The 19,576-nt window shown below is 44.8% G+C and overlaps 1 protein-coding gene across 1 annotated transcript in view; it reads right to left on the reverse strand.

Annotated features, from left to right (window-relative positions):
* Positions 1-19,576, reverse strand: part of dnah5l (dynein, axonemal, heavy chain 5 like) — a 65,647-nt gene that overhangs the window by 23,834 nt on the left and 22,237 nt on the right. Inside the window, exons 14-45 of the mRNA XM_024401276.2 lie at positions 19,240-19,391; positions 18,758-18,965; positions 18,393-18,480; positions 18,103-18,214; positions 17,734-17,903; positions 17,416-17,508; positions 16,818-17,021; positions 16,507-16,587; positions 16,013-16,417; positions 14,998-15,116; positions 14,776-14,912; positions 14,477-14,639; positions 14,226-14,337; positions 14,012-14,140; positions 13,726-13,925; positions 13,127-13,280; positions 12,724-12,990; positions 10,854-10,982; positions 10,400-10,615; positions 9,727-9,873; positions 9,235-9,407; positions 6,997-7,175; positions 6,537-6,724; positions 5,692-5,886; positions 4,016-4,150; positions 3,650-3,839; positions 2,894-3,111; positions 1,757-2,068; positions 1,196-1,285; positions 729-962; positions 475-642; positions 169-375 (exon numbers count right to left, since the gene is read on the reverse strand). Coding sequence (XP_024257044.1) covers positions 169-375; positions 475-642; positions 729-962; positions 1,196-1,285; positions 1,757-2,068; positions 2,894-3,111; positions 3,650-3,839; positions 4,016-4,150; positions 5,692-5,886; positions 6,537-6,724; positions 6,997-7,175; positions 9,235-9,407; positions 9,727-9,873; positions 10,400-10,615; positions 10,854-10,982; positions 12,724-12,990; positions 13,127-13,280; positions 13,726-13,925; positions 14,012-14,140; positions 14,226-14,337; positions 14,477-14,639; positions 14,776-14,912; positions 14,998-15,116; positions 16,013-16,417; positions 16,507-16,587; positions 16,818-17,021; positions 17,416-17,508; positions 17,734-17,903; positions 18,103-18,214; positions 18,393-18,480; positions 18,758-18,965; positions 19,240-19,391 — 5,575 coding nt within the window. The remainder of the gene's footprint in view (positions 1-168; positions 376-474; positions 643-728; positions 963-1,195; positions 1,286-1,756; positions 2,069-2,893; positions 3,112-3,649; positions 3,840-4,015; positions 4,151-5,691; positions 5,887-6,536; positions 6,725-6,996; positions 7,176-9,234; positions 9,408-9,726; positions 9,874-10,399; positions 10,616-10,853; positions 10,983-12,723; positions 12,991-13,126; positions 13,281-13,725; positions 13,926-14,011; positions 14,141-14,225; positions 14,338-14,476; positions 14,640-14,775; positions 14,913-14,997; positions 15,117-16,012; positions 16,418-16,506; positions 16,588-16,817; positions 17,022-17,415; positions 17,509-17,733; positions 17,904-18,102; positions 18,215-18,392; positions 18,481-18,757; positions 18,966-19,239; positions 19,392-19,576) is intronic.

Below are 19,576 nucleotides of genomic sequence, written 5' to 3' on the forward strand. Positions count from 1 at the left end.
TGCACAATCTCATTGATTATCTGTTGGACGGATGCACAATCTCATTGGTTTTCTGTGTGCAAGAGACAGGGAGATTACAATTTATTAAGAGAAATAATACAATATTTTGGTAAAGTGTAAATAAAGCCAGGTTCATGTTGATAGTTGATGTTACAAAACGGCACTAACCTGGTCACCCCACTCGTTGATAACGGGCATGTTGATGTCATCCACAAACACAGTCATCTTCTTGCCTGCCGGCGGCCCGTAGGTGGAGCCCATCCTCTTGTCAATGTAGCTCTCTATGGTCCTCTGGAACATACTGGGCAGGGTGGCCGAGGAGAAGTTTAAGCTCTTGCTCAGCTGAGTTTCAGGATCAAACTTACTGGTATAGCCCTGCAATGGAATGACTAGGATTGAGATCCTATAAAGAGGTATTATGGTCATAGATATTCATAAAACTCACATCTACATTCACAAATCTATATCTCAGACCTTGATCATGACAGTCTTAGCAGTCCCCTGTTCCCCGATGAGCAACACGGCTTTGCCTTGTTTCATGATGGTCTGCATCAGGAAGTCTGTCCTCACGTTGTCCACGTTGGGCACCAGGATAGATGAGTAGTCCGGGACAGAGTCTGTGGGATACTTGTACTCTGGCACCTGGAGGTGACATCATCATGCAGAGAGAAAGTAAGGATTAGTGGAGTGATTGATTGATCAATTAACAGCAACAGCACAAGCCATACCTTCTTGGACCAGTGCTCCCACTGGCCACGTTCATTGACCATAAACTCAAAGATGGTCTGGTCTCCTTGGGTCTGGGGCAGGTCCAGAGTGGCAGGGTGTGCCTCTAAGAAGGCCTCCATCTTGGATCTGTCCTCCAGCTCCAGCAGAGCCCCCACTGACCACATGACAGCAAACACAAAGAGCCTTGATACATCCCCCTGAGACTGCTTTTCCTCCACTGCAGGAAGTAGACCCTGGAAAAAGGTTCCACATTTTCCACATTTAAATAAGTTTGATATGTTCAACACTTCAGCCATTGGGGTGGACATGTCTATCGAATTCAATGTTATTGTCATAATAGAATGTGGGAGGTATTATGACTACTTCAGTTTGATTCAAATTACATATATTTCTAAGAATAAATAGGTAAAATATTTGAATTTCAAGTGTGTCTTTTACAGGATTTTAGTGTTGCTATTCTGCTTACCTGCAGAAGGTCAATGGTCTGCTTGATGTACATACACTCCAGGATGGGCATTTTGGGAGACACAGCAGTGAAGACAAAGTTGATCAGATCCTGTACAGGGAATAAGGTAGAGACTCAGCAGATTCAGGAAGACCACAGAGGATTATTCTCATGGGAACACATGTCAGCAAAGTGTGTGTATGCCTCCATACTGCATGTGTTTGTGTCTCTTTTTGGGTTTCCATCTGACCGTGCTGCTGCTCCAGTTTCAACTGTTCTGCCTTATTATTATACGACCATGCTGGTCATTTATGAACATTTGAACATCTTGGCCATGTTCTGTTAAAATCTCCACCCGGCACAGCCAGAAGAGGACTGGCCACCCCACATAGCCTGGTTCCTCTCTAGGTCTCTTCCTAGGTTTTGGCCTTTCTAGGGAGTTTTTCCTAGCCACCGTGCTTCTACACCTGCATTGCTTGCTGTTTGGGGTTTTAGGTTGGGTTTCTGTACAGCACTTTGAGATATCAGCTGATGTACGAAGGGCTATATAAATACATTTGATTTGATGATATTCAGACAGACCTGGAAAACACTATGGAAGCAGCCCAGGAGAACCTCTGCCTGCTGTGGTGACACACTCTGGAGCCAGGCCTGAAGGATAGGCTTCCAGTCCAGCACAGAGGAGCTCATGAACACCATGCCGTTGCGGGACACTGTGGCCGGGGAGGCGTTGTCGATGTTGTGGGGCTCAAACACCACCTTACAGTTAGGCGCCATAGGGATGCGGTCGCCATTAGCCAGGGTCAGGGTCTTGTTGTCGTCCAGGACTGAGTTGAGGTTTTCAATCCAGATGGCGTCCACAGGGCCGTCCAGCACGATCCAGATGTGCTCCCCCTTGGGAAGAGAAACAGTTAAATAGAATAGAAATGAGAACTAGTACAACAACCATCTGGCTTAGATAGTGATAACTCATAACTAATTGTGAGGGGCCTAATTGGAGGAGCCTAATGGGAGGGATATGTAACCTGAATAGCTGTTATTGGCAGAGGAGGGCGATCCAATTTGTTTTTGGACTGCACTGCCCCTTTAACTTCCCAGTACACCTAACTACAGTGAGCGCCAAAGGTATTCGGACAGTGACACTTTTGTGTGTCTAACTTTCTCACTCATCATAATCATGGTAGCATCCACATTTATGTAGATGTTTTTAGAAACATATTCTTATTTACAATAAAAGTGCCTCCTAAATGAGACAATACATTATGTCCCATTCATTTCTATTGGCACAAAATAATCTGAAACACAACCAAAACAAAAAACAGTAAATGCATCCAACAATTTTGTGGAGTCACAAGCTTGATGTAGTCATTGCGTGCTATAAATATGGGATCAAATACTTCATTTTTAACTACTTTGATACACATAAGTGAATTTGTCCCAATACTTTTGGTCCCCTAAAATGGGGGGACTATGTACAAAACGTTCTGTAATTTCTAAATGGTTCATCTGATATGGATGAAAATACCCTCAAATTAAAGCTGACAGTGTGCACTTTAACCTCGTAGTCCTCACTGTATCATTTCAAATCCAAAGTGCTGGAGTACAGAGCCAAAACGACAAACAATGTGTCACTGTCCCAATACTTTTGGAGCACACTGTAACTAGAACAGCATACTGAAGGCACTACCCTTCCATCCTAACTCTATTGACCTTGCTGACCTTCTTGGCTTTAAGAGTTTTCCTCCACAGGGTTGAGAAGACCCCATCAGTCCAGTCGTTGGTGGCTACATCCAGGGTACCAAACATCTGGGAGGCAGTAATGGCCTTGGGGTTCATCCTCATCTCTCGGTGAGGGGTGCCACAATCCAACATGGCCCTCATCAGTATGTGGATGCAGGTGGTTTTTCCAGCTCCGCTGGGGCCTAGTGTCATCATACCTACAGGCAAGAGAATGAGATCAACATAGAATGAGAGGAAGAGAAGGGGCTGTGGTCTGCAGAGGAATATCAATGTGTAGAGCAACTGCTTATGGCACGTGTTATGACATGCATTAGTCTACTGCATGCTTTACAATATAGGGCTGTGGTAAAGCAGGGATAGCCAGCTCCAAGACCATAAAATGGCAGGTTTTTATTATTTCCTCCTAATCAGAGATGGATTTAGACCTGGGACACCAGGTGAGTGCAATTAACTAACTGGTAGAAGAAAAAACCCAGAATGGTTTCGGCCCTCCAGGACAGGAGTTGCCAAACCCTGTAGTGAAGAATCACTGATCATGGCGAACACCAAACTATCTCCATTACAGCTTTAAAACAGAAGTTTCGAGTGCACGTTGACTGACCGTGGCGAACACCAAACCATTTCCACTACAGCTTTAAAACAGAAGGTTTGAGTGCACGTTGACTGACCGCGGCGAACACCAAACCATCTCCACTACAGCTTTAAAACAGAAGTTTCGAGTGCACGTTGACTGACCGTGGCGAACCCGCTGGGTCTCGTAGAGCTGCACCAGTTTGAGGACCCAGGGCTGGTGAGGTATGAGGCCAGCCTGCTGGGTCTGGGCGTGGATGGCAGCCTCCAGGTCTGGGTAGCCTGCTTTGTCCAGAATGATCCCAGGGAACAGGTCGTTGATCAGACTCATGAACAGAGGCTCGTCCTCATCCACCTGGTCAGAGACCCAGGGATTTTGTTTATTTTTTTTAACAATAAAAAATGTAAATCATTTATGTAAATTCATAAAATCATTGAGGATGACACAAATTCAGATACTTCTAGTTTCAGTGTGAAGGATAGAGGTGAAGTACCACTTGGATTGTAGGGTAGAAGAAAACTTGACTGTACCAGTTTGGAGAGGTTCATGTCGCGCAGCACCCGCATCACTACCGTTTTCTCTGGCTCAGTGGGGTTGGACCTCTTCGCTGAACCCAGTGTCCTCAACACTGACAAGATGTTCCTTAGCCCAAAGTCATAGTGGACCTTGAAGAGCATGTGAGAGGAGACGATTATAATCAATCTGGCTGGTGACCAAAGTTCTTGATGAGGAGTGATTACAAGTGTGTACCGTCTATGGTGCTACTGTGACCTTTTGACCTTAATTTAATTTTTACCTTTATTTAACCAGGTATGCTAGTTGAGAACAAGTTCTCATTTACAACTGCGACCTGGCCAAGATAAAGTAAAACAGTGTGACACAAACAACACAATTTTACACATGGAATAAACAAACATACAGTCAATAATACAATAGAAAAAGTATATATACAGTGTGTGCAAATGAGGTAGGATAAGGGAGGTAAGGCAATAAATAGGCCATAGTGGCAAAATAATTACAATATAGCAATTAAACACTGGAGTAATAGATGTGCAGAAGATGAATGTGCAAGTAGAGATACTGGGGTGCAAAGGAGAAAAAATAAATAAATAACAATATGGGGATGAGATAGCTGGATGGGCTATTTACAGATGGGCTATGTACAGGTGCAGTGATCTGTGAGCTGTTCTGACCGCTAGTGCTTTAAAGTTAATGAGGGAGATATGAGTCTCCAGCTTCAGTGATTTTTGCAGTTCGTTCCAGTCATTGGCAGCAGAGAACTGGAAGGAAAGGCGGCCAAAGTAGGAATTGGCTTTTGGGGTGACCAGTAAAATATACCTGCTGGAGTGCGTCATACGGGTGGGTGCTGCTATGGTGACCAGTGAGCTGAGATAAGGCGGGGCTTTACCTAGCAAAGACTTATAGATGACCTGGAGCTAGTGGGTTTGGCGACGAATATGAAGCGAGGGCCAGCCAACGAGAGCATACAGGTCGCAGTGGTGAGTAGTATATGGGGCTTTGGTGACAAAACGGATGGCACTGTGATAGACTGCATCCAATTTGCTGAGTAGAGTGTTGGAGGCTATTTTGTAAATGACATCGCGGATCGGTAGGATAGTCAGTTTTACAAGGGTATGTTGGCAGCATGAGTGAAGGATGTCTTTGTTGCGAAATAGGAAGCAGATTCTAGATTTAATTTTGGATTGGAGATGCTTAATGTGAGTCTGGAAGGAGAGTTTACAGTCTAACCAGACACCTAGGTATTTGTAGTTGTCCACATATTCTAAGTCAGAACCGTCCAGAGTAGTGATGCTGGACGGGCGGGCAGATGCGGGCAGCGATCGGTTGAAGAGCATGCATTTAGTTTTGCTAGCATTTAAGAGCAGTTGGAGGCCACGGAAGGAGAGTTGTATGGCTTTGAAGCTCGTCTGGAGGTTAGTTAATAACACAGTGTCCAAAGGAGGGCCAGAAGTATACAGAATGGTGTCCGTAGAGGTGGATCAGAGAATCACCAGCAGCAAGAGCGCCATCATTGATGTATACAGAGAAGAGAGTCGGCTGAGAATTGAACCCTGTGGCACGCCCATAGAGACTGCCAGAGATCCGGACAACATGCCCTCCGATTTGACACACTGAACTCTGTCTGAGAAGTAGTTGGTGAACCAGGCGAGGCAGTCATTTGAGAAACCAACCACCTTGATGTTACCTGCTTGGAGAGCTGCTCTTCACACAGCTTGTACAGGGTGTAGAACTTGCGGCTGAGGACTTGGTTGTCACGGAAACCAGCACTGGCTAGCTTCACCCTCATGATGATGGCTCTGTCTGGAACCATCATGGCCACCGTACGGAACTGGATCTTCAGGTTCTCCGGAAGCTCCTGGCGGCCAGCATATCCAGGGTTCTGCCGTTTGAGAAGACCAGTAGAACAGAGATAATAGGAGACATAACATTGACAATTGACTCAAGAAGGGATTAAGTAAACCAAGGGGCCTCCCGAGTGGTGCAGCAGTCTAAGGCACTGTCTAAGGCAGTGTGAGAGGCATCACTACAAACCCCGGTTCAATCCCTGGCTGTATCACAACTGGTCGTGAACGGAAGTCCCATAAGGCGCCTCACAATTGGCCCAGCGTTGCCCGGGTTAGGGGAGGGTTTAGCAGGGGGGGCCTTTACTTGGCTCATCGCGCTCTAGCAACTCCTTGTGGCGGGCCGGGGGCCTGCAGGTTGACCTCGGTCGTGAGGGGGACCGTGTTTTCTCCTACACATTGGTGTGGCTGGCTTCCGGGTTAAGCGGGTGGGTATTAATAAGTGGGGTTTGGCCGGGTCATGTTTCGGACGATGCATGACTCGACCTTCACCTCCCGAGCGCGTTGGGAAGTTGCAGCGATGAGACAAGATCGAAATTGGGGTGATTTTTTTTTTTTTTACAAATAAAAGAGTGTGCAAACCACACTAAATAATGTCTAGTCAATCTTCCTTTCACAGTTGGTATTTGAACATTACATGCAATGTAGCACAATGTTAGTGAAAATGTGAAATGTGATATTCTCTCACCATGGTTAGGAAGATGCCAAACTCTCTGTCCATTTCCACCAAGTCGCCATCCGTGAAGATAAACTGTGTCTTCTTGTTCTTTTTGCACTGCAACACGATATAGATCTGCTGGGCTGCTACTGACAGGACAGGGAGCTCGATGCGGTTGAACTCATCAAAGCAGCCCCATGCACCTGACTGAGCCAAACCTGCAGATAATGTTTGCTCTCCGTTTATACCCTTTATGTACTCTGCATAATTTCACATGCTATGGTGGTTATTTTTAAGGAAATGCTTCATTTAAAGGGGCTGTACATATGTCTTTGTGACACATTTAGTAAAACCCTCATAACCTCTTTATGTGTGTCAGAGCAACATTCATAGCAATGTTTTATGAGTATTGACAGATCATATTTAGCTTTGATTAATTGTCAAGTCAGAGACCTTTCCATGTTATCTCCCCATGGACAAGCTTTAGTACCTTTATAGATTCGTCCTAGCCCCCTATAGTCCATCTGGTCAGAGCAGTTGAAGACGACAACGTACTTCCCCAGGCAACGGCCCATGTCTTTGGTGGTCTCGGTCTTACCTGTACCAGCCGGCCCTGCCGGGGCTCCGCCCATACTCATACCCAGGGCCTGGGACAGGGTGATGTAACACCTAGTGGAGTCCTAACATGTCAGTCATCATTGTGCTGATGATCAAATCAAATCAAACTTCATTAGTCATTAGTCACGCGCAGAATACTACAAGTGTAGACTTTACTGTGAAATGCTTACTTATAAGTCCTTAACCCAACAGTGCATTTCAAGAAGAGTTACGAAAATATTTACCAGGTAGACTAAAATAAAAAGTAATAATAAAAAGTAACACAATAAGAATAACGAGGCTACATATAGGGGGCACCGGTACCGAGTCAGTGTGTGAGGGTACAGGTTAGTTGAGGTAATTTGTACATGTAGGTGTGGGTGAAGTGACTATGCATAGATAATAAACAGCGAGTTTCAGCAATGTACAAAAGGGAGGGGGGGGGTCAATGTAAATTGTCCGGTGGCGATTTTATTAATTGTTCAGCAGTCTAATGGTGTTGGAGTCGTGTTTGGCTACGCAGTTGTGGGTGAAGGGGGAATACAGGAGGGGACAAAGTACAGTGTTAAGGATCAACGTGGCAGACGTGTTGTTGCCTACTCTTACTACATGGGGGCGGCCCGTCAGGAAGTCCAGGATCCAGTTGCAGAGGGAGGTGTTTAGTTCCAGAGTCATTAGCTTAGTGATGAGCTTCGTGGGCACTATGGTGTTGAACGCTCAGCTGTAGTCAATGAACAGCTTTCTCACATATGTGTTCCTTTTGTCCAGGTGAGAAAGGGCAGTGTGGAGTGCGATTTAGATTGCATCATCTGTGAATCTGTTGGGGTGGTATGCGAATTGTTGATGTGAGCCATGACCAGCCTTTCAAAGCACTTCATGGCTACCGACTTGAGTGTCACAGGGCGGTAATCATTTAGGCATGTTACCTTCGCTTCCTTGGGCACAGGGACTATGGTGGTCAGCTTCAAACATGTAGGCATTACAGACTCGGTGAGGGAGAGGTTGAAAATGTCAGTGAAGACACTTGACAGTTGGTCTGCGCATGCTTTGAGTACACATCCTGGTTATCCGTCTGGCCCAGCAGCTTTGTGAATGTTGACCAAAGGTTTTGTTCACATCGGCTACCGAGAGCGTTATCACACAGTCATCCAGAACAGCTGGTGCTCTCATGGATGCTTCAGTGTTGCTTGCCTCGAAGCGAGCATAAAAGGCATTTAGCTAATCTGGTAGGCTCGCGTCACTGGGCAGCTCGCGTCTGGGTTTCACTTTGTAATCCACAATAGTTTTCAAGCCCTGCCACATCCGATGTGCGTCAGAGCCGATGTAGTAGGATTCAATCTTAATCCCGTATTGACGCTTTGCTTGTTTGATGGTTTGTCTGAGGGCATAGTGGGATTTATTATAAGCGTCCATATTAGTCTCCCACTCCTTTGAAAGTGGCTGCTCTAGCCTTTAGCTCGATGTGGATGTTGCCTGTAATCCATGGCTTCTGGTTGGGATATGTACGTACAGTCACTGTGGGGACGACGTCGTCGATGCACTTATTGATGAACCCGAAGACTGAAGTGGTGTCCCGGAACATTTTTCAGTCTGTGCTAGCAAAACAGTCCTGTAGTGGAGCATCCGCGTCATCTGACCACTTCCCTATTGAGCGAGTCACTGGTACTTCCTGCTTTAGTTTTTGCTTGTAAGCAGGAATCGGGAGAATAGAATTATGGTCAGATTTGCCAAATGGAGGGCGAGGGAGAGTTTTGTATGCATCTCTGTGTGTGGCATAAAGATGGTCTAGGATTTTTTTCTCTCTGGTTGCACATGTGACATGCTGGTAAAAATTTGGTAAAATTTGCTTGAAAGTTTGCTTAATTGTTGCAACAAACTCATTCTTGCAATTGGATAAGATCTTTTCAGCCAGCCGTATTGTCTGCGCCGGTATGCATGATAGTAGATATCACAGAGCTGGTTTCCCAGAGATTTATCCTGAATCATCACTGAATATGCTTTTTTGACCAGCACCAGGCTTAATCTGTGCTTGGGAAATCTGCCCATAATATGTCCCAGTAAGACAATAACACTATAATACAAGCAGGAGTTTCAGAGTAGATAGAATACCATTAGTGTAATTATTAAAGACCTGTCAGTGAGAGGGGTGATGACCAGTCTGTCGGTACAGCCCAGATACTCATTGCAGTAGCTAAACTCCACGTCAGTGATCTGGATTATACATCTGTCCTTGTCCTCGATGAAGTAGAAGCGGGATTGCTTCTGCCACTCAAAGTCTAATGTCGATCGGATGTTCATTCGCACCTGAGTGATATTGGGATGTGGATTTAGTCATGGATTACGTTTATATAGTACAACATGATGGAGACTCATGCAAAGCTTTATCAGATACCTTATGAAATGCCCAATGAATATGCTAGAGGTGATTCATGAAAAATGTGCCCCCTTTCTTACTGAAAAATAGGTTGTATAAATGTTACATTGAAAAAAAAAGATGGCATTCCAATATCTTACTATTGCTGTACTTTTGCTAAAAATACTATAAGGCTTCTAAGAAAGTTAATACATCAACTTGTATGTGGTTGGGGAAAAGTCTTTGAAAGAATGCAAAGGGTATGCTCACCAGGTCGTCGAATATGTCTTTCTGATGCACATGGATGGTTATCAGAGTCTCATACTTGGTGCGTTCATTCCTGGTCAAGTCTCGAGTGGTCATATCAATCAGCTCATTCAGGATATCCCCAAACTTTTGATTGGTAGTTTGCATGACCTGTGCAATCAAGTCAAGAAGTAAGAAGAAAACACAAAACCATTTATTCAACAATGTATCCACAAAATCAAATTTTTAGAAATAAAGCTACTTCTTGTCTAGAGGTGAAGATTCCGGCTCCCGAGTGGTGCAGAGTTCTAAGGCACTGCATCTCAGTGCTAGAGGCGTCACTACAGACCCTGGTTTGATTCCAGGCTGTATTACAACCGGCCGTGATTGGGAGTCCCATAGGGCGGTGCACAATTGGCCCAGCGTCGTTCGGGTTAAGGTTCGGCCAGAGTAGGCCGTCATTGTAAATAAGAATTAGTTCTTAACTGACTTTCCTAGTTAAATATAGGTAAATAAAAAAATAAAAATACAATTCCCTTTCAGGTACAGTATAACCACATTCTACAATATATACTTTACCCAGTATAATAGCACCAATGGAATGGTCCCAAAAGTGGAAGCTCCAAGCAAAATCAAGCACATCTCAAATACTTGCAAGTCTCTTACATGTACAGTATTTGAATGCCCAGACTGTTACCTTTTTGTCTCCCTTGCTGAACCCCAGTGCTTCCTCTGCATCCCTGGTCCAGATCATCTGGATGCCCAGCAGACCCACCTGGGCTGGGAACACAGACTGGAACTCCACCAGCTTTAGTCCTGCGTCACTGATGGACATGTGAGCCTGCCGGATAATGCCATGGATGGTCTTCCTCACTCTGTCCAGCAAGAGCCCCAGCCAGGCTTCTACATTTCCCTATCGGACACCATCAGAGGACAATGTTCAGTAATGGATCTGCGCCTCATGATTAGTCTACCACTGAACATATAAAGTAGATGGATGATCAGGAATCAAAGCAGAATGGCTTTTTATTATGGGAATAAGAAACTTCCATTTTGTATTGAAACGTATTAGAGCACCAATGCCAAATGTGAGTCATGCATTGAGGAGCATTGCCTTCAACTCAGCAGTGTGTACAGTAGGTTAAGTGTACCTGAGCCAAAACAGGTTCGGACAAGTCTACTGTCTCTCCTTCCTGGGACTGGAAGCTTAGGATCTGGTCATAGTTCTTATCATGGAAAACCACACAGTTCACATTGTCGAAAAGACTCAGCAGATGAGCCTGTACCCAAAGGAGATGACAAGTTACAGTTTGAGAGAGGTTTAATTTGTGATAACTACAAATGATAGAACTAGAACCTCACTACATTTCATTGATTTTGATTGATTTCATTTTATGCAGTCAAAAAACATAATGTAGACTGCACAGTTACACATTGAGACAATAGTTAAAACACCAAGCAATTAATACATGTGGACACCCCTTCAAATGAGTGGTTCCGGCTATAGCAGCCACACCCGTTGCTGACAGGTGTATAAAATCGAGAACACAGCCATGCAATCTCCATAGACAAATATTGGCAGAAGAATGGCCTTACTGAAGAAGGAAAGGGGGATACCTAGTCAGTTATACAACTGAATGAATTCAACTGAAATGTGTCTTCCGCATTTAACCCAACCCCAGCGGGGGGCTGCCTTACTCAACATCCACGTCATCAGCGCCTGTGGAACAGTGGGTTAACTGCTATGCTCAGGGGCAGAATGAAAGATTTTTACCATGTCAGCTCAGGGATTCGATCCAGCTACCTTTCGGTTATTGGCCCAACGCCCGTAACGGCCAGGCTACCTGCTGCCCCTCAGTGACATTCAACGTGGCACCGTCAAAGGATGCCACCTTTTCAACAAGTCAGTTAGTTACATTTCTGTCCTGCTAGAGCTGCCCCGATCTACTGTAAGTGATGTTATTGTGAAGAGAAAATGTCTAGGAGCAACAACAGCTCAGCCGCGAAGTGGTATGGGACCACTGAGTGCTGAAGCGTGTACAAATCATCTGTCCTCTGTTGCAACACTCATTACAGAGTTCCAAACTGTCTCCAGAAGCAACGTCAACACAATAACTGTTTGTCGAAAGCTTCATGAAATGGGTTTCCATGTCCGAGCATCTTATAACCTGAAAACTTGCCATACTGAGCAATTGTGTCTAAAATGGGAGGGAGGGATTTGCCACCATTGGACTCTGGAGCAGTGGAAACGCATTCTCTGGAGTGATTAATCACGCTTCACCATCTGGCAGCCCGACGGACAAATCTGGGTTTGGCAGATGCCAGGAGAATGCTACCTGCCCCAATGCATAGTGCCAACTGTAAAGTTTGATGGAGGAGGAATAATGGTCTGGGGCTGTTTTTCATGAATCGGGCTAGGCCCCTTAGCTCCAGTGAAGTGAAATCATAACGCTACATATAACACTGCATACAATGACATTCTAGACGATTCTGTGCTTCTAACTTTGCGGCAACAGTTTGGGGAAGGCCCTTTCCTGTTTCAGCATGATAATGCCCCCGTGCACAAAGTGAGGTCCATACAGAAATGGTTTGTCAAGATCGGTATGGAAGAAATTGTCTGGCCTGCACAGAGCCTTGACCTCAACTCCATCGAACATCTTTGAGACTAATTGGAACGCCGACTGCGAGCAAGGCCTAATCACCCAAAATCAGTGCCCGACCACACTAATGCTATTGTGGATTAATGGTAGCAAGTCCCTGCAGCAATGTTCCAATATCTAGTGGAAAGCCTTCCCAGAAGAGTGGAGGCTGTTATAGCAGCAAAGGGGAGACCAACTCCATATTAATGGCCATGATTTTGGATTGAGCTGTTCAATGAGAAGCTGTCCACATACCTTTGGCATGGTCGTGTATCAATGGTATCTATGGCCATACCAGACATGGAGAAACAGTACAGTAGAAGAAAATGTTGCCCTAACGTAACCCAGCCATAGAATGTTTTTAGTTTGTCCAGTCCAGTACCTGTATGGTGTGGGAGTCTGAGGCCTGTCCCAGGATCTCCAGTAGAGCAGGGTCAGAGACAAAGAAGAACCGAGGGAACACAAGCCTCTTCTTCTCCAGGTACCCGCTCAGGGACTTCTGACACACCTCCAGCTGCTCCAGAAGATGGGGCAACAGCTGGCTGAGGGTCTCGTCCCCCACACAGCACTGCACCACACCTGTAACCTCGTGGGCACGCTGCATGATCTTCTGCCAGGACTTGTCGATGTTCTGGAACCTCTTGGCTTCCTATATGGGACAGATTTAGTGGCCATATCCTTACTTGAATAGCCTGGAATCCACACTAAGTTCCAATTGAATCTACATTCAAGTGAAACAATAGTGAATCAACAGGTAAACAGAGCATGGTTCAGCTTGTTCTGACCTGGGGCAGCTGCTTAGCGATATCCCCTCCGACAAATACGGCCTCCAGGTAGATCCACAGGTTCTGAACCGTCAACCATTTCTCTATGACCTCAGTGGTGTTAGACAGTTTCAGCACCCACTGCTGGATGGAAGGCTTGAATGGGGCATTATACCTGGAAAAGTATAATTTCACACATGTACAGTGGGTATTAATACATGTGTGAATTGGAAATGTGTTTTTTTGTTGCATATCCCACTCTCCCCGAGACACCCTTGGAGAGTGGGGTCACAGCCAGAGTCTGCCATTATCAACAGTGACCTTGACGCAATTAGGGTTAAATGCCTTGCTCAAGGGCACAGATAGATTTTTCACCTTGTCGGGTCAGGGATTCAAAATAGCGACCTTTCGGTTACTGGCCCAATTCTGAAACCGCTACGCTACCTGCATCTCAACTTCTAGGCTACCTGTCGCCATCGACAACTATCTGTATGGTCACCTAGAAGAGATACAGTAAACATTGAATTCAATTCCGAATTCATGTCTGATTACTAATATTGTGGTACCTGGGTTCGAAATCCAGTCGATCAAATCAGACATGAGGATGTGGTGGTACCTACCGGTTGCTCATGAGCGAGGCCAGCACCATCAGACTGTCCTCCATGAGGGCCACCTTCTCTGCAGTGTCAGTACCCTTCAGTAGCAGTTCCCCCCGGTTCCTGAAGGGGGCAAAGGTGAGTGTGTGGCTGCTCCACTCTGCCATTACATCTTTCAGTTTGGCCTCAATGTCCCTCTCCTTCACGGCGCTGATGCACACATCCTGTCCAGATAAACACAGCACACCTAATTTTATTTTACAAGTATATTGTTTGCCCATTTTGGTGAGGGGATTTGGTGACATAGTACCTCAATATCCTCTTTGTATTTGAGCAGTGGTGCCTCCATGATGTTTCTGAGGGCAAAGCTCTCCGACTCCACCTCGAAGATGTGTCCTGTGAGGTCACTCAGGCGGCTCCAATGCCTGGACATCATCGCCTGAAAGGGAGAGGGGATTGAAAGGGACAAACGTCAGGAAAAGCAATATGAGTTGTAGATGATTAAATTAAAGGTATTGTTTCACCTTGTTAGCCATCATGTAAAGTAGGGGGCACGTCTCGTTGAAGTCATCGATTGTCTTCTTCAGGTCACTAAAGGCTTGCCACTCCTTCAACGCCTTGGGAAGTTTCCGGATTCTTATGGAAAGTGGAAAAATAGAGTAATCACAATGTTCACAAGGATTAGTCAGCAACTCAATTTTAACTTATCTATCGTTTAGATTATTTTCCAATACAGCATATTGACATGTATGTATCACAGTCCATGGGATTCTACCTGTTCTGGAAATCCTGTAGTTCATTGTTGATCTTGTCTATGTTTAGGTCAGCCCATTGGATATCATAGTAACTAGTGACACTTTCAGTGACAGAGTTGTAGAGCGTGTAAAGTTTTGACAAAAGACCCAGCTCTCTTTTAATTCTCTGAAGATCGGGATATTCTGTTAATGAGAGATATTAGCCATATTAGCCTAGTCCTGAATCTCCATTGAAAGTGTTTTGAAGTCCAAGGATATGTAAAATATGGGTCCAGGAAACAGTGTATTTCAATGTGGATATAAATGTGAGAATAGTCACCGTTAACTGAGAGGCCGAATAGCTCCTCCCCTCCAGAGTAGGTAACATATTTTCTCCACAGCTCATTGAACTGGGCCTGGAAGCTCTGCAGTCTGTCGCTGGCTTCATCTGGGGTCAACCCCTCCACTCCAGGGCCACTTGATGAACATAAAGCATGTGGATTACAGGAATCTATCAACTATTGAGCAAAATGTCTGAATGAAAAATATAACTGTATTCTACCTTTTGTCATAATCTGAGTAGTAGGTCTGGACAGAGTTCTGGAAGGTCTCTACGCCTGACAGTAGGTCTGCCTTCATGGCAGGTTGAATCTTCACCAGGGTGTTTTGGGTTTCCATCACCTTTTGATGGACATTGTTTTGGTTTCAGATACAGAGCACAGCTCAAACAGAGATGGAAGAGGAAGTGAGACATTTCACTTGCTCCTTTTTTCTGATTAATTTACAGATAATGAACTAAGCCGACCAGATCAAGCTGCTAAAGCATTGGTGCCTATGGGAGAGCCAGCCCTTAAAGGTCCAATGCAGCTGTTTATATCTCAATATCAAATCATTTCTGGGTAACAATGAAATACCTTCCTGTGATTGTTTTCAATGAAAATGGTCAAGCTGGCAGAGAAGTTTGGAACTCTTTATTTTTAGTCTAACTAATTTACTGACTGGTCACCAGGCAGGCCAAAAATCCATCCCACTAAAAGAGGTGGGCATTTCAGGCGGTCTTTTCAAACAGCTCTCACACTAAAACGGCATTATCATAATTCTCACAATTCCACAGTATTATTCCAACCGCATGGTGTGTAAATATATATATAAAACACAGGAAAATCATGTTTTTAAATGCACTGGGCCTTAAAGCAGACAGGAACCGTGACATAAATATAAATGGTAAACGGTCTTCATTTATCCACCATCTTTGACTCACACTTGAGAGAGAGCAAGAAGGGCATGTTGGTCACATACTCAGTGGTTTGCTGCCCTCTACTGCCATATGTACAGAATATATGTCTTGGTTGGCTGCAACAACCACCACAGTCGATGTACGTGAGTCTTAAACTTCATCAAATTCCAAATTCCTTTTCTTATATTTTGCCTCAGTGGGTTACAAGGTGATTGACAAGTCAAGCAGAGCTCAAGAGAATGTTTGGCATCAGAAACTCCACACGGGACAAGTGAATAGAGGAACAATAAAATGTCAGGTGAGAAAATGTGACGTGAAATACATGACATTTTCCACCCACCATTGCATTGAGGTTCCTCCAGGCGTACGTCAGCCCGTCCACTTTCTCTGCATTCCCGTCGCTGAAGATCAACTCATGGCGGTTGAGCAGGGCAAATGACTCCTCCACGGGGCCGATGGTGGCGTCTATCCGGATCTCTGCCTCTCTGACCTCCCTGAGAGAGGCCATGGCTCCCCTAACGTCCTCCAGGTCTTCGACAGGCCTCTGGAGCCTCTTGGTCAGGCCGTCCACAAAGGAGTAGATGTCGGCCATGTCGGCTGAGGCCTGGCTGTTCAGCGCAGCTCCAAAGGCCCGTTTCCAGGCACGGCACTCCTGGGTCAGGGAGAGCTTAAGGTGTTCTGTGTGGAACAGGACTGAACCCACAGTGCAGGAGGCTGGCAAGCTGTCAATCTGAGCTTCCATTTTCTGCATGAGGTGAGCAAGTAACACATCAAACAGATCAAAATCTAATGACAACCATCCAATATGTAAAACAATGAGTGAATGTCACTAACAGAGTAGGAGGAAATCTGAGTGCTGAACGCTGGGAGGGATGGACTGGTCTCCAGGAAGGTTTTCACTTCTTCCTCTGGGTCCTGGGGAGAACAATACGAGTCATGTTATATAGATCCGAATGGTCAAATATGATCAAATCATATCAAATCATTGTATACAGTACATCAATTCATCGACATAGTGTCTTTCTCTCTTTCATTCTTGGCTTAGTACATCCTGGCTCTGGTAAAACTTGAATACTAATGGATCATTCAAAGATGATGCCACCAGCATTCTTTTATGTATCGCTAACATTTCCAGCCCAGCAGACCTGATTCCACAGGGTGGAGAAGTGATGGAACTCCTGCAGTACATCCCCGGCCTCGGTCCTGAGGGAGGACACGATGGAACCCAGCTGGATGACGGCCTTGGTGACGTCCTTGTGCTCGGCCAGCTGCCGGTCCAGGGGCTTGAGGACCAGCTGTTTGGTCAGGGGGCCGTCGTCCCCAGCGTCCCTGACTGCAGCCTGCTCTGCCTGGGGAGGGGCACAGGGAAAGACCCCAATTTGGATCACTTCTTACATTCAATTTCTCAACAATATTTAAGGTAGGAATATTTATAAGATAAAAACATGATAGTAATACCATTCAGGAATCTTTAGTTTATTTATTTTATTTATTTATTCCACCTTTATTTAACCAGATAAGTCAATTGAGAACCAATTCTCATTTACAATACGACCTGGCCAACAGTGAACAGGACAACACACAATACCACTAAAAATAAATAAAACACACTATATGGAGAAAAGGTACAAATTCATCAAATATAGAACAATAAGAAATATTCACAGGGTTAGAGCAGAAAAGTCCAAGGCAACACAGCAGACGTAATAAGCAGCAGATACATCGACCAGATAGCAAGCCTACCTGAAGCTGCTTGTGATGTAGATGGGAAAATGTCCATAGTGGGATGTCTGTAGCCATAGACAGCACAATGTTCACAACTTTGTTGACAGTACTCTGTGAGACACAAGCAAGGGACAAAGACAGAGGACAATGCCACCATACTATGTGATTTATCAGTGGAAAAGAATTGAATATTGAAAAGAGAGCAATAAACCCACTAATGTGTATATTCATAACATAAAATAGACTTAAATATATATATTTTCCATTAATCTTTTCTATCCAATTTGCCAATAAACTTTTACTTTGGACTATTTCTTTAAATGTGTCAAGGAGTACCTGGATGTCCTCTAGACTGGGCTTGAGGACGATGTTGGGAATGGCCAGCTGAATAGAGGCCTCGAAGAGAGGAACCTGGACCTGTGCTCGACTCAGGTACGAGGACGACTGGTACTTGGAACTCGCCACATGAAGCCTTCGCCTCAGAGAATCAAGGGATGACCTTGTAGCTATGAAAATGTAAATGATTATAGGAAAACATACGTCAGTTTAGGGCAGTTTTGGTACTCAGTCAAAAGCAACTAACTATTATTGCCAATGTATATTGTTTTCATTGAATTATTGCATTTGAATTAATGTCTTGGTTTGATTAAAACAGAGTTGATCCCAACCCCGATGGATAGGTAAAAGAACAATTGGAAATCTCACCTTTGACCAGGGCCTCTGTGTTCCTCTGGCACAGCTGAGCCATCAGGTTGTAAAAGCAACAGGCTAGACACAACTGGCAGCGTGTCTTCTGTTTAGCATCCGGGTGTAGACACTGGAGAGACCCCTGAATCAGGCGTTACACAAAGGCTCTATCATTGTTGACAGGTGTAGTTGTGCGTTTACTGCTAATGTAACAGAGGTGGTTTCTTGAACCACACTTGTGTGAAAAGTAACTTTGTCCTGAGACCTGAAAACTTGCGCTGTTCCCCGAGTCAGTCACACTAACCCACCTTTAGGTTGACTACTTCTGCTGGCGTCATCCTCTTTTTCAGCTCGTCAGTCATCTCGTACATAGACATTTCCACTTGTTTACTTTGGCTGCAGTGAAATCAAGATAAACAGCTGAAGTGAAACTGAGCAAATGTTTCAAACAATGATACCCTGATGATTTGATCAATGATGCGGTTTTTGGTAATGGTAATAGAGAGACGATTATTCTGAAAACTCCAATCCTTTATTTTCCTTTGTCTCTTGGTCACTTGTTGCAAGTCCATATCAAACCATGTAATGACACTAAGATTTCACATATTGGACTAACCAAACATAGGCATAATTGACCTTTCTGTATAATTTGTAGAGCTCAGTCAACACTCACATGCTCAGTGCCTTCCCAGCAGACCTCACAGTGTCCTCAGCCTGGCTATGAAAGTTTTGGGATGAGACGGGCATATCCTCGGGCAGCACCAGCAGGGCAGTGGACGACATGGCCTGTAGGATTCTCTCGATGCGACACTCCAGTGTATCCATGGCAACCTTTGCAACTTGCTCCAGTTCTTGCAGTACTCCATATACATTCTCTATGACTACAAGAAGAGGACAGTCTGTTTGGTTAAGTCTGAATATTACTGAAATAAAACAATCCTGGATTCAATGCTTAAATCCAGCCCTGCAGTATCACACCTGATTCAGATATTTAACCCAATCATAATCCTCCTTATGGGTTATGATTAGCTGAATCAGGTGTATTACCACAGAGTTGGAACTAACGCCTGCACACATACTGTACAACCGTCTCCAGGACTGGAATAGGAGAACCCTGTCGAATTTTACCAGTAAACTACAGTAAACTACTCTCACATCTGTCGGTGTTGAGTGATGTCCAGGAGAGAGTAGTGAGCCCTGGGGAGAGAGAGTTCTCCACATGTCTGATGAAGGGCTGCATCAGGGGGAGGAGGATGGGAGGGATCCTGGATAAGACTGCTTCAAAGTCCTGCAGCATTTCCTGTAGCCTGGGACAAAGGGATTTCACTATTAAAACATCCTCTATGATACCATGTGCATTTTTGCTTCAACTGTTGTAAAAAATAGACATGTATTGTACATTAGACCCATAGTCAACACCTGGTCACCAAACCTGGTCCTGGGAGATACAGGGTGTTTTGGTTTAGTTCAACACTTTACTGATTACTGAAAC

The sequence above is a fragment of the Oncorhynchus tshawytscha genome, linkage group LG29, assembly GCF_018296145.1.
Source record: "Oncorhynchus tshawytscha isolate Ot180627B linkage group LG29, Otsh_v2.0, whole genome shotgun sequence".
Classification (NCBI taxonomy): domain Eukaryota; kingdom Metazoa; phylum Chordata; class Actinopteri; order Salmoniformes; family Salmonidae; genus Oncorhynchus; species Oncorhynchus tshawytscha.